Below are 14,487 nucleotides of genomic sequence, written 5' to 3' on the forward strand. Positions count from 1 at the left end.
TTTATGTTACACGAACAGGTTGTTGAGTTGGATCTCCATACTGTTGTGCCTTGCTGCAGTGGACCAAAAAGACCTCAGGACAAAGTTGCTGTGTCAGATATGAAGGAGGACTTCGAGACTTGTCTGGGAGCCAAGGTAGGGACTGGGAACATGTGGGCAAACAACTTAATACATGCTTCTAAAAGCTGTCGTTCAGGAACTGCATTCCAGGGTTGTGTGTTGTTTCTTTGCCTGTTGAAAAATAAATGAAGATATTGGACTTCAGTTTTGAAGGTGACAGAAGCAACAGGTAGTTTAAAATTGGGGTGTTGCTTCTCTTGCATGGCAGTGTTCATATCCTATTGGAATAGTGTTTCTTTCTGAACTTAGGCCTAACATGGTTTTGACATAAGCTAGAAATTTCTGAACTGTCCACGATGAGGGGTTTTTAACAGAGGGGACAAAATACCTACTGCACTGAGTTCTGAGCTAGCTACCCAGCTCTTCAACTCTCCAAGCAGGTTATGCCCTGACGTACACAATGTAGTTTTGCACTAAGTATTGAATCTATTCAACAGAGCAGGACTGTATCTGTCTCTGTGACTCTTTGATGTTGCTGGTAAAGACAGAAAACAATGACTACATTCTGCATCATCCAGTCAGAACTGGACATTGAAAGAAGAGGAAGATTTGTATTTGAATGAATATTCCTGGATACCTAAGTTTTCTAAATCAGTTTGAATCCTTACTCAATACGGTAACCACCCTTGTTGAAGGCAATACAGAACTCTGGTGATGTAGTTTAGGTTTCTTAGTTTACAGCAATTCCCAATAATTCTCATCTTGTTACATTTTCCAAACTCCATTAAGTGATCTTATGCTTTCAGATCTCTAAGTGTAATTTTTCATGGCATAAACAGTGCTCTTTGGTTTTTTTCCAACAGCAGCTCCTGAACTGCTCCAGCTGTTCAGGAGCTGATTTGAGAGGCAACTTCTGCCTCTCAAATCAGCTCTTGGTATATGTTTAAGCTGTTTGATAATCATGACTTAAAAATCTTACATGTTATGGCTAAAATCTCAGGACTAGACTGTGTACTAAGACTATGTGTGATCAGGAATCTGGAACATATGGGAGTAAGAAGCATCTGAGCAATCTGGAGAAGAATATATTCAAGCAGGAAGAAAGTACAAATACATTTTGCTGCAAAGGCTGTCTCTTTTACCAGTAAACAGAGAAGAATGATAAACTCCAGAAAAAAGTAATTTTTGTCCATCACTTTGGTTGACCAGAGATGCAAGCCTTCACAATCAGATGCAAGCACAAACATGGATGTGACTAAAAGATGCTTCTCATTGGTGAAAAAACAGTCCATACTAATGTTCAGTCAAAATACTTACGTTAAGCACTCCTTTTGATTCTTATTTTCTCCTCCCACAGCAAGGATTCAAGGGTTTCCAAATTGCCCCAGACCGACACAGCAGCATAGTCAAATTTAATTTTGAGGGCTGTGACTTCGAGCTTGCTCATGGTTCAGTAGTGATTGCTGCCATTACAAGCTGTACAAACACCAGTAATCCCTCAGTTATGTTGGGTGCAGGTAAGTTGATTTGCCTAATGTGCAAATTCTGAGATACTCTATGGCTCTGCATGAATGTCCTAAAGACAACACTACTACTGGTGTAATTCTGCATGTACAGTGCTGATTTTGTCATTTGTCATGCTAAAACTGAGCTTAGTTTCTAAGGGTAGCAGGAGGATTTCTGGAAATGGTAGCTAGAAATGTTGGTTGATGAAAATGTATTCTTCCTGCACAGTCTTCTCTACAGGACAAGCTGAAACTTAATTAACCAACACTTTTGACACTTTTTCAAATGCACAGAAGTTATGTAGAGCTGAGAAAAGGCTGTTGAAAGTCAAAGCCAGAAGAGGGACAGTGAAGAATGGTCTATTTGACATTTGGCTAGAGGTGGCCCTCTATAGTTGTTACAATCAAGGGTTTGAGGGCATGTTAGGGATGAGTAAAGGAAGCAAATTGTGTTCTCAGAGATTGACAGCTTTCAGAGCCCTTTGATTTACACCTTAACCACATCCAAAAAGAGGCCAGAGGTGGGCTTAGTAGTACTACTTAATGCAGAACAGCTTAGTGCAGAACAGTTAGTCTGACTTGATTGTGTTAAATTTCAGGTCACGAGATTATTCTTTTTTAACCTGGCTAGTCTGGGCAGAAAGTTCATCATTCCTAATGTGTGCTTCTGGCAACAACACAGGGGTGAAGAGTATGAGCTCAAAGGGTTCAGTCTATACCAGACAAGTTTCACCCACTTTCCCAGGTGTTTGGCTACATGTTCACAAATTTCTTTCTCTCCTCTGCAAACACATACATGGATGGTATCTGTCATTGCAGGATCACAGGTGCATTAGGGCCTACTAGTCTGTCAGACCATTCATGGGATGCAGACTTTATTCCTACAAGGGTCAGAAGGGATGTGTCGTGGGCAATACAAAGGCCCTTCACCAGAGAGGGTTACTTCCTGGTTGAGGTAATATTTGTTCCTGTGTGGTGCTGGGAAGCTTTTGGGTTGTCAGGAGTCTCTGTCAACAGTCACTTTGTGTTTGGCTTTTCAGTGTGATATATATCGCCTATTTTTAGATTAGCATCTGGCTTTGGGTACTTTACAGTACCAGCAGTTCACCTCCCTCCCAGGTACAAAAGCCTTAAATTCTAGCAACAGGTTTGAAGTCCATCATACACTAAGATGTGTAGCAAAAAAGAAGCAGAGGAGAGACCTGCTCATTTTCTTACCACTTTGAGAGGAACCAAATTGAACAAGGTGTCCCTATCCACTTGCCCTTAACAGACAACCAAAGCAGTATACCTATTTCCTCAGGTCTGTACTGCATTATCACAGCAATACAGCAGTATTTCTTTCTTCCAAGGATCAAGAAGTAGATTTTCTCCAGGCAGACTCTCTTTGCCTTGTCTATTCCCTTAGTCCTAGGTGGATGTATTCCTCAGTTGTGCCACCTGTTTAGGATAGTTTCCTGAAATGTTTGGTTCCCAGGTTAATGACATACAGTTTTAAGCCTCTCTGAGGCAATAGGGATACTGATCTGTCAACCATCTTGGCTTAATAGCTCTATGAGTTTAAAGTGTAGAATGCTCTGCAGATGCAAATAGAGGTGGTACTTTGAGTGTATTGACTACTGTGTAATGCACGCACCCTGAAGAATGTAGGCCTGAGGATCTTGGTGTATGTGCTCAGATTTAGTGGCTACTCTCACCTTTCCTGCCATTCTGTACTGCAGCACCTATGTTTTGACCTTGACAAGGAAACAAAAAGTAGTTCTGTCAGTCTCTGATAACTGTTTGTAAACAGAGAAGCTCTGAGATACCCACAAGAAACGTGATAATTAGGTTTCAAATGAAAGTAAGCAAACATACAGTGTTCCCTTAATAAGTAACCAACCCAAAAAAAGTCCAGGACATGACCAGTTGTTTCAAACTACTGCTATATATCCTTGCACTAAGCAGGGGCTGTGTGTCTGTGGGGATAGTGGGTGTATGCTGTAGGAACCTTGACAGCCTAATCTGACTTTACAAAGGTGTTGGATTAAGGTTGCTCAGAGCAATTCAAGTTCTGGCATCTCCTTGCCAATTTTGAGAGTTTGACTTAGCCATCTTTTCAGAACTGGTATGAGCAAGAAGACGGAAGCCAACACTTTCAAACAGGCTGTCAAACTCTCAATTCCTAGCGTGATTGTTTGTTCATGGTCTCATTTGCAAAAGTATCCAAGAGCCCCAGTTTCTGCAGTTTCCTCTGGTAGCTAAAGAACCTCAGCAATTTCAGGAATAGGACTCCTTCTTTATATTCTTTATATTCACACAACACTTGAAAGTGTCATGGTCCAGGTCTTGTCTAACAGAGCTGCTAGACAGCTGGCAAAGACAAAACAGTTTGATGACATCTTCCTGTTGGAGATCTTGTTGGATCAAGCACAGCTTATGTCTGCTTTCTTATCTAAATGGATGTCATGTGTGAGAGGGAAAATGCAGCATGGGAATGTAATGTTTTGCATAGTTGGCCTATCTGCTGCTTCTTTTGTGTTCGTCCTGGGAAAGAACTGGAGCTGACCTGTTTTCTGAACATTCATCTGTGTATGGACAATTTATTTCAAAGGAAGGAATTCAGGGTGATCGTGTGTCTATAGCACATTCCACTGAAACATCTCTATGTGTGGTAAAAATCCAGGAGTGGTAAAACAGCATTTGTGCAACAATCTGTGGATTGTGAGATAGCTTGTTTGTGTCGAGGGCCAGTGTTGGTGCTTTCATGGCTTTCTGCTTCTGAGGGCAGCAAATGCTGTGCTGGCAGTTATTTCTACTATGGGTTCCCAGACCACAGTAAGTGCGAACTTAATAGTTCTTCATTGCAGTTTTTGTGAGACATTTGTCTTATAAGTAGGGTTCTGAATTTTGAATTTCCACATGCTGCCGCAGTGAGTGTATTTTATTGGATGCAACTTCCATCAGCTTTCTAGTGGAACAGAAATTGCAGTCTGGATCTACAATTCAACAGAGCACTTGAGCTATAGCTGGTTATTACAGAATTAGTGCTGTTGGCTTGCTGTACCATTTCATTGCTGGTGCCTTTTCTGTTCCCAGTTATTTAATGGTACTTCTCTTAACATGCTTATCCACCAAGCTGTCTCACTTCCCGGAAAATCTGCAACTATATTCTGTATTTTTCAGGATTGCTTGCTAAGAAAGCTGTTGAAGCTGGTTTGACAGTGAAGCCGTACATTAAAACTAGCCTGTCCCCAGGAAGCGGGGTTGTCACTTACTATCTAAGGGAGAGTGGAGTTATGCCTTACCTTTCCCAACTAGGGTAGGAGTGCTTTTCTTACTGTTGTCCTATGGCTGCTTAACTAAAAGCATTGTCAACAAGTGATGCAATAGAATTACTATTTCTCTGTACAGCTTAAAAGATATTGCAGGTACTTTATTGTATGATCCTGCATGAGTGAACACATTGCTGTTGTGCTGCCTGGCTTTGTGCCAGCGATGAGGGCCTGCTGTAATTTCTTGAAGACTTGCGTTCTTAAGCAGGAGAATGGGTTATTTTCAAGACTAATTGTTTTGAAACAGTATAAATTACACAATATTATTGTTCCCCTTGCTTGGTAACACATTTCCCATTCTGTGTGCATGGACAGTCACTGCAATGGTAAAAATGGAGCATTCTCAAAATTGCTCTTTTCACCAGCATTTCGTTTGTTAAATCAGTACTTGTCCTGAAACTAACCATTGTGAACTGCTGAGTGGTTGAATGTCTTGTTCCATGATAGCTCTTTGTTCACTATTATTTTTGTGCTCTGTATAGGTTTGATGTGGTGGGTTATGGCTGTATGACATGTATTGGCAATAGTGGACCCCTACCAGAGTCTGTTGTTGAGGCCATTACACAGGTATGCAGTTTTTCCTGTGCAGCTTGCTTGTGTAAGCTGTTCTCTGCTGTATGCTGTTCTGAGCTGTATTATACAGAGTGGTGACTCTTCTAAGATCAGTACAAAGTAAATTCAATCTATATTCTCTTTTCTGTGGGAAATATTTTGGGATTGTTTGGAAGGAGACAGTTCCATGACTGTCCAGTCGTTGTTGCAGTGCATGGAGACTCTGCAGACTTGCTGGGTGTGTGGATTCTGCAAGCACCTCACCTATCTTTGTCTCAAACTGTCTTACAGGGAGACCTCGTGGCAGTGGGTGTGTTGTCTGGCAATAGGAATTTTGAAGGGCGTGTCCATCCCAACACCCGTGCTAACTACCTGGCCTCCCCACCACTGGTGATAGCCTATGCAATTGCAGGGACCATCCGGATCGACTTTGAGAAAGAGCCTTTAGGTAAGACAGTGTCGGGATGCTTCCTTTCACAGCTTATAAACTAAACTCTGGAATCAAGCTCTTCAGAAACATTTGTGCTAGGGAAGTGCTTCAAAGTATTAAGTACCTCTGGGAGACAAAGCATGTGATTGTTAAAGAGTCAGAGCAATAAGGAGTCAGTATAATGGAGAAAGAACGCTCAGGCTTGCTTCCCCCTAATTCCACTGGGCCATATTTTTGGTTATATTTTGGTTATACTATCTGGGTGGTTGTCTTTCAAGAGCTAACCAGAGTTAGTAGATTTTCTTTGTGCTGACAACCTTCCAAGGTCCTTTCCAGCATAAATGATTCTATAAATTATTCTGGAAGGTGATCGGAAACTACAAAAGAAGCGTTATGTACAGGCATTATTAAGCTTATGACACGTTTTTCTGTCAGACCTTTTAGGTGAATTAAAGTGTGTCTTGTGAGTGTTACAAGGAACACATAGCTAGAGAACAAAGTGGTAAACTTTCCTTTCTTCTTAATGAAAAATTTATGCAACAAGTATGCCAATATCTTTTTATACAGGAATAAATGCTTCGGGGAAGAAGATTTTCCTGAAAGATATCTGGCCAACAAGAAATGAGATACAGGCTGTTGAGCGTCAGTTTGTTATTCCTGGGATGTTCAAGGAGGTCTACCAAAAAATAGAGGTGAATTAATCCTCTTGGCAGTAGTTCGATTGATGTAGTATGCTATTCTGGAGATACTAAATAAGATGGTCATGATAATGAAATGAACCTTTTTCATTTATAGCTGTTGCTCTTGTTCTAACAAATATTCAAAGAAGTTGGTTTTTAAAAAATATCATCTGGATAATTAATTGATTCCTACAGTAAATCATGTTTTGAAAATTGTTCCGTATGGTATTTTTAATGTAATGTGTAGATTATGTGTTTTCAACAGCCATCCCCCATTGATACTAGAAAGTGGGCTTTTCCTTTTTCACATATGATTTTTTTTCAGCTGACGTTAAATTCATTTGCATTAACTAATAGGATTGACATCAGGAAAAAACTTTTCATACTTGGTGATGTCTTCCTGCAAATCTTTCTCAAGTGTTGAAACAAAATATTCTTGGGTTTTGTATGCCAGGGAAGCTTCTTAAGATTATTGATAAATACACTAGAGAATTACAAAGTGTTACCTGTGTACATAAGACAGGTAATTGTCAGAAAACAGGATGAATGTCTCTTCTTTTGTAGTGAAGTGAGGATTTTCCTAAATATTTTAATAAGTATAATCATTAAAAAAAACCCCAAATCATAATGTGTATTGTTATATACATTTTCCAGAGTGTTCTAAGAAATACACAAGGCTTTTGCTGAAGTCAAATTTGTAATTTTACCTGGATTCTGAAGTAATTGTATTGCTTCTGAAAACTTAGAAATCAATGAATGGATTTTGTGTGTTTTTCAGACAGTAAACAAAGCTTGGAATGCCTTATATGCTCCTTCAGATAAACTGTATACTTGGAATCCCAAGTCTACTTATATCAAGTCTCCTCCTTTCTTTGATGGTCTGGTACGTACATGCTTTTCCTTTAAATCAAGCCAAAGTGTGCAGTGATCTTGACTAATATTGAAGATGATGCAAAACCACTTCAAGGGGCCTGAGAGGATCCATAAAAGGCTATTGAGGCCTTGGTTCTTAAATGTTAGAATTGCACTATTGTGTTTGTTTTAATACAAAGGCATGAGTGAATCTGAAAATTGTAAGGATTCACTTCAGGGCTCTTGAAAATTCTCCTTTTCCTTTTATGTTGAAATACTTCTAAACAGTCACAAAGCAAGTGAATAAAAAGAGCAGGAAATTAAATGCACAGTTCCACCTGCTTGTGCTTTGCACCAAATAGTTCAGTGTTTGGATTGCTAATCGAGTGCTGTTTAAAAGCAAGTAGAGATTTTAATGCACACACATGTCTAGGAATCCTGGATTTTCATGCGTGTATCACAGGAGGCCTTGGCTAGTTTCCGTGTCTCCTCTGTTTTCTTCATGCATGAACCTGCTGACTGACAGCCCAGGCATCATATTTTGTTCAAGAACATAAACATTTTTAATAGTTTTTTTTTCCTTTCTCCTAACTTGTATAAAAAGGGAGACTTTATTTTGCAATTTGCAGTTTTTTGAGAAAGAGGAATTATTTTTCATATATTAATTATTTTGTTTGTATTTATGATGGCTTAGACTTTGGCTCTTCAGACCCCGAAAACAATAGAAGATGCTTATGTCCTGTTGAGTTTTGGGGATTCTGTGACAACTGACCACATATCTCCAGCTGGGAACATAGCGAGAAATAGTCCTGCCGCCCGTTATTTGACCAGCAGAGGGTAAGCATTGCTTCTTGTTCTTGAAAGACATTGGGAAGAGGAAACAAGCCACAGCTATTATACCATGTTACAGGCACATATACCTTCTGTATGTTCACATACACTTGTATACCTTGACAGCTGCCTGGAGAGCATATAAATTAAGAAAGAGAAATGCTTTTCTGCTGCTTCAGCAGCTCTTACTAAGTGTAAGAATTAGAATAGAGTGTGTACATCTGTTACCACAGTAGAGCTGAAGACTTTTTTATGGAGATGGAGTAGAAGATGACTTACTGCAAAAATTAGCCTGTAAGTTTATTTGTAAATAAGGGAATCAAGCTTTGTCTCTCTATCACAGCAAAATGACCATTTTCTTCAGGGCAAACAATTGGTTTTATAGTAATTTCTTCTAGCATGTGCAGCTGTTTCACAGACCTAGGCTCTTAGGTACTACAGAACATCCAGAAGTTTAGGTTTCAGTGCAGCTGCAATAATTGGCAAATCTATTGTGATTGGAGTCCAAATTCCTGTAAAATGTTCATCATTTTATGGCCAGTCTGTCACTTTAGTACTTGGGGTTTAACTTAAGGCAAGACTAGGACTTACCTAGAAGACCTATTCAGTCTTCACAGGTAATATAATGCTTTTATTCTCTGATTTAGCACTTTTAAACTTCAATGATGATTTTAGGAACAGCACTGACAAAAAAAGTCCTAACTCACTAGACCTAATAATTTTGGAAAGAAAATGGATTAAAACAGCATGATATGCTGACAACCAACTGCTCTGGACTCTTTGACCCGCTGCTATCAGTTACTTGGAAATCTGAATACTTCTACAGGCATTATAAAACAGATGTTGTATGTCATAGTTGTATATCATTGGATGTAGCCCAATGCAAACAGTCTAATTTTCTGTCACATTACAGTGCATTTTTTTGTTTACTGGTTAGGCTGGAGTGTCCCCTCATTCCCCTATTTCTGTTTGCAAGTAAACTTTTTCTCCTGCAGTTCTAACTTGCAGCAGGGATTCTTGCTGCCTTTTAGATCTTTAGCACAGTGTTCTGCCTTTGTTCTAGATGCTATAATAATACAAATAACAAGGAGGATTTTCAGTCACTAGCTATTAAGAAAAAAATCGTGTTGCATCTTCTGACTTAATGTGAATTGTATCCTTGCATCTCTGTCAGATACTGTTTCTGTGGCAAGAGTTGAGAATACTATGGAAGCTGCTTTTTATGACAAAAATTCAGCTATTTTTAAATTATTTTTCTTTCAAAACATCTCAGAAGTAGAAGTATTAGCTAACTGGATGCTACTGCCAAGGTGGGAACATACCTGTCTCAGAAACACCAGTTTTTTACTTTCTTTTTTTCAGAGCACAGAGTTCTTTTAGGCTAAAACCAACAGTTTCCTTTCTTCTTTTCCTTTAATAGCCTGACTCCTCGAGAGTTCAATTCTTATGGCTCCCGCAGAGGGAATGATGCTGTCATGGCCAGAGGGACATTTGCAAACATTCGCTTGGTCAACAAGTTTATTGATAAACAAGGACCTCAGACTATCCATTTCCCTTCTGGGGAAATTGTAAGTACACATGCTGTTCTTAACTGTGGCTCACTGACAAAAGAGTGGAGTAGTGCTGGCTTTCCTTCTTAGGTCATCATCTTAGGTCATTTACTTCAGTGCCTTTTAAGTAAAGCTAATTGAGAGGACAGGAGCTGACTGAGGGAAGCAGTCAAGTGTAGCTATGCAATGTGGTGCTTTCAGGCATATCAGTGGGGAGTGTAACCACTTCCTTGGTGGAAGTTGTGGGCTTCAGTTGTTTATGTGGGCATGCTTTTCTTCCTCCTTTCCCTGGAACTGTCCTTCCACCTGAAAAAAGTTTACAAAGCCTTTGGCATTTTTATTCCAGCTGGATGTGTTTGATGCTGCAGAAAGATACAAGCAGGCTGGTCATCCACTGATTGTGCTGGCTGGGAAGGAATATGGTGCAGGAAGTTCCAGAGACTGGGCTGCTAAAGGACCATTCCTCTTGGTGAGTAGCTATAGGAGGACAGAATTAAAAGTGCAATAATTTGTCAGGAAGAGTAGCTTATGACCAACATCCTGGGTAGCTCATTCTTATTTTTGGTAGCAAGAGCTATTTTGAAATCTCAGCTGCCTCAAAGAGCCACAGTAGAGTTGCAAAAGCCATTTAAATACTAAAAGATCTTGTTCAGACTGGAGGACTTGACTGATCTTCAGCTAGAAATCCACAAGTCTACACTAGAAAGGCCAGTTTCTTTACTTCCACTTTCCATAACACTGTAAACCATAGGTCTGCTTTCAACAGCATCCTTATGCTTACTTAGCAAGGAAGCTGGAAAGTGTAACAGAAGAGTATCAATGAAAATGAAATTTATCATGCCTTCGCCATGGGAGCTTAACAGAAATCCACATACAGTGAAATACCTGTTTGTTTCTTTCTTTGTCTGTCCAGTCTTATATTGTTTACAGCACAAACTTTGATTCGAGCTTTCTTGCATTATTAGAAAAAGTTTAATGAGCGGGGGTGTTCAAGTTCATCTAGGTTTTTGGAGTTTTTTTCTGGCAATGAGTTTTTGTGTTAAGTGTATTAACAAGTAAAACATTCAAAATTAATTAAACTGCACCCTAGTGCTTACAGGAGGGTAAGACTGAATGAAGAAGAGTTATGGAAATGACAAGTGGTGCTCTGCATAAGACAGGTTAAAGTAGTATGTAGGATTCCTGAGAAAACATGTAACTTTTTCAAGTCAGGCTTCTTTTAAAGAGGTGTGAGTGTTTAAGTACAGTCAAGTCATCCTGGACAGTTTGCTGTCAGACAGACGTGCTGACTCTGCCCGTAGCTAGTAGATGAAATGGAAGGGACCACAAATGAACCAATTTTCTGCTTATGAGTAGAGAGATACTGTTCTGAACTATGACGTAACTCAAACTGTTGTGTATTTCTAAGGGTGTCAAGGCTGTGCTTGCTGAAAGCTACGAGAGAATTCATCGAAGCAATCTAGTAGGAATGGGAGTGATTCCTCTGCAGTATTTACCTGGAGAAGATGCAGGAACTTTAGGACTCACTGGACGGGAGCGCTATACCATTATCATTCCCGAAAAACTAAAACCACAGATGAATGTCCAGATTAAGGTATGAGACACCTAAGAGATGAATTTTCTGAATCGCTGTAATTTCACTCAAAATTAGTTGTCTCTTCAAAACATATGCTGTCATATGGCAGCCAGATTCTCTCACTTAAAATAGGAGAATTAAGATGGTGAAGGAGATTAAAACAGTTAACAGGGACTAAAATTAAAACATTCTAACAGGGACTAAATTGAAGCAGGGTAGAATTAGATTGAATGTAAGGAATAATTTGAGATGAGGCACTGAAACTACTGCCCGGAGAAGTTGTGGATTCCTTCTCCCTGTAAGGGTTCAAGGTTGGGTTGGATAAGGCTTTGTGCAACCTTGTCTAGTGGAATGTTCCCTTCCCATGGCAGCAGGGGCTGGAACTAGGTTATCCTTAAGGTCCCTTCCAGCCCAAACCAGTCTATGATTTACTGTGATGGCATATAAAAGCAGGTTGCTCAAACTGTTTTATTTAACACAAAGCCATCCTGTATGTTGGACCAGTCACTCAAAGTCCACTATAAATTTCTCATTTATAAATGAAGCAGCAAATGGAGTGAGACACCATACTGTGTTTGTTATGGTTTGTTTTAAGCCCCTTTCCTCTTAAGCACCTTCCTGGAATCTAGTGTGGATAGAAATAGTGGTGCCTGCTCACTTTAGCTTTTTATCACAATTTTTTAAGATGACAAAACTATCCTAGTAGTCCTTATTTTACTATGATGTCAAGTAAAATATTCAAGGTTCTGCTGCTTGAGTGACTTTTTTTGACCCCAACAGCTGGACACTGGGAAAACCTTTCATGCCATCATGAGATTTGACACTGATGTGGAGCTCGCTTACTTCCACAACGGCGGCATTCTGAACTACATGATCCGTAAAATGGCATCCTAATAAAAAAAGAAAAAAAAAAGAAAAAAGGGCCCAGGTACAAGCCTGCTTCTCTTGAGCACAATAAAACTATAGTAATCGTGCATTTCAAAGTGTGAACCATAAAGTGAACAATTTTTTTCTATGGATTGTATTAGAAGGCTTGTTTACAATGCTGAATTTTTCTGTGTATCAGGAAACTGGACACACCCACATAAAGTAAACAGCATTTATTATCTGTTTTGTACAGCAGTTGGCTTGACTTACCTTAGAATGCAGTGCAAAAGTCATTAAAATACTGCTGGCATCTGTAGAACTGTTGAAGATCATGTGCTGATTTCATGTATTTGGTCCACTTAGTTTGACTCTGAAGTTAAGTTCTATGCTCATATCAGTGATCTAGAAATTAACTAACAGTATAAAAAAAATTTATTCCTTCCTGATTACCTGATACTGACTTGCTTTCTTATTCAGTTAAACAGAATCTGAATCTAATACAGAAATTATTTAGCTGCTTATTAATTTAAAAAAAAATGTGAACTCTGTTTAAAATCTAAGCCTTTGTGGAAAGGTGGACTTATTGGGGATATTTCTAATGGATAAAATTAAATTTATTTTTAAGAAGCTTGTTGGTTTCTCTCATTTTATCCTTAGTACTGGGATGCAGAACAAAACTTTGACTTACACTCTTCTCATTGTCCCTCAAGGAACAGAATCATACAAGTCTTGACTGTTCATGTTTTAATTCTAGTTTCTTTGATGAGTCTGCATGAGATAGAATGAATACAAACACTGTCAGATACTGGTGGTCTCCTGTAACCAAACAGAATACTGGCATGATGTAATTCCCTCTGTTTTGTGCCCGCAAGTGGACAACCTCCACAATTTCAAGATCCTTGTCAGGCATTTCTGTGGCAGTTAGCAACCAGTGAATACACTAATGCACTCAATGAAGTCAGTGTCTGCCCAATCAACAATACATATGAATCTATTTACAGGGATAATTAATCTACTCTTACTTGGAGATAAATAAGGTTATAGTACTAATTCTTACTCTTGAAAGTATTTAGAGTAGCTGCCATAACAATTAACACAGTGGAGAAATTCTTTCAAATGAATCTCCTAATGTGTTTTTAGTGCAGTCAGGTGTGGCTGTTTCTGGATAAAAAAAACAAGTATTCAAATAATTATGAAAGAAGAGACTTAAGGAGGGCACAGAGATTGCAGTGTACCTGAAACAGGTTAGTCTTGCTTGATTAGAATGGAGCTCCTCTAGTAAATCCATCAGAGTCCCAGCACACTGTTGCAGGGTTTGAAGGGTCTCTCATGAGGACAAGCTGAGAGAGCCAGTTTAGTCCAGTGAATGGAAGGCTCAGGAACATCTCTGCTGTTTGTGCACAAATCTCTGAAGGGCAGGCACAGGCTCTTTTCAGTGCTTAATGACAAGAGCAAGAAGTAGTGGACACAAACAGCATGAAATACAGGATGTTCCCTGTGAACATCAGGAAACACTTTTTCACTGAGTGACCAAGCACTGACTGGAAGAGATTGCCAAGAGAAGTTGTGGTGTCTCCACCCTTGGAGATGTTCAGATGCTCTCTGGACATTTGGACATTGTCCTGGGCAATCCCTTGGCTCACAAGAAGACCTCTAGAGGTCCCTCCCAACCATAGCTGTTCTGTGATTCTGTAAATGGAGAGCTGCTATTATGGTATAATCATAGTAATAGATATGCAATTTCAGGTTCAATTTAAAAAAATCAGATATTCTCAAAGGCCAAATAGAGCGCTGGTATTCTTCCCCACCCTTCCATCTCGACTCTGTACTGAAGGAAAGGCTTTTTGTATCAAGCTGAATTCTTATTAATGTGTTACCCCATCAACCTTTAGGCTGATTTGTGGCATTGTTTTAGTCTCAAATCCTTGTGTTCAGAGAATAGGCAAATTCCAAAACTTCTCAACTTCAGCTTCCCAGTGGTTACTACTACAGGCTGTGAAATTTAGGACTGATTATTTTTTATGCCAAGAGTCCCAAAGCAGATGGTCTTTTCACAGAGCAATTTGATATATAAGGACTGTGGTTTTTCCATGTACTTTTAATCTGAAAGTGCTAAACCAGCCTTTTTCAAAAATATTTTGTTCCTAGTATGTTTGGAGGGGAGGCATTATCTAAACATAAATCATGTTTATTCATTGTTCTGTGTTTCCTTTTAGGTAAAAACTAAGTACAGAGGAAGTTACTGTAGGACTGAGATTCAGCCTTCCTGT

At 39.3% G+C, this 14,487-nt stretch overlaps 1 protein-coding gene across 2 annotated transcripts in view; it reads left to right on the forward strand.

The window, feature by feature from the left end:
• ACO1 (aconitase 1) overlaps positions 1-12,844 on the forward strand; it is a 36,667-nt gene extending 23,823 nt beyond the window's left edge. For both annotated transcript variants that reach the window (XM_085042696.1, XM_085042697.1), the window contains exons 10-21: positions 19-135; positions 1,418-1,577; positions 4,731-4,866; positions 5,362-5,446; positions 5,723-5,879; positions 6,429-6,553; positions 7,320-7,424; positions 8,088-8,230; positions 9,645-9,792; positions 10,121-10,243; positions 11,183-11,368; positions 12,131-12,844. In XM_085042696.1, coding sequence (XP_084898822.1) covers positions 19-135; positions 1,418-1,577; positions 4,731-4,866; positions 5,362-5,446; positions 5,723-5,879; positions 6,429-6,553; positions 7,320-7,424; positions 8,088-8,230; positions 9,645-9,792; positions 10,121-10,243; positions 11,183-11,368; positions 12,131-12,244 — 1,599 coding nt within the window. In that variant the 3' untranslated portion in view covers positions 12,245-12,844. The remainder of the gene's footprint in view (positions 1-18; positions 136-1,417; positions 1,578-4,730; positions 4,867-5,361; positions 5,447-5,722; positions 5,880-6,428; positions 6,554-7,319; positions 7,425-8,087; positions 8,231-9,644; positions 9,793-10,120; positions 10,244-11,182; positions 11,369-12,130) is intronic.
• Positions 12,845-14,487: the final 1,643 nt, after the last annotated feature.

Source organism: Lichenostomus cassidix, chromosome Z, assembly GCF_008360975.1.
Source record: "Lichenostomus cassidix isolate B80296 chromosome Z, HeHo_3.0, whole genome shotgun sequence".
NCBI lineage: Eukaryota > Metazoa > Chordata > Aves > Passeriformes > Meliphagidae > Lichenostomus > Lichenostomus cassidix.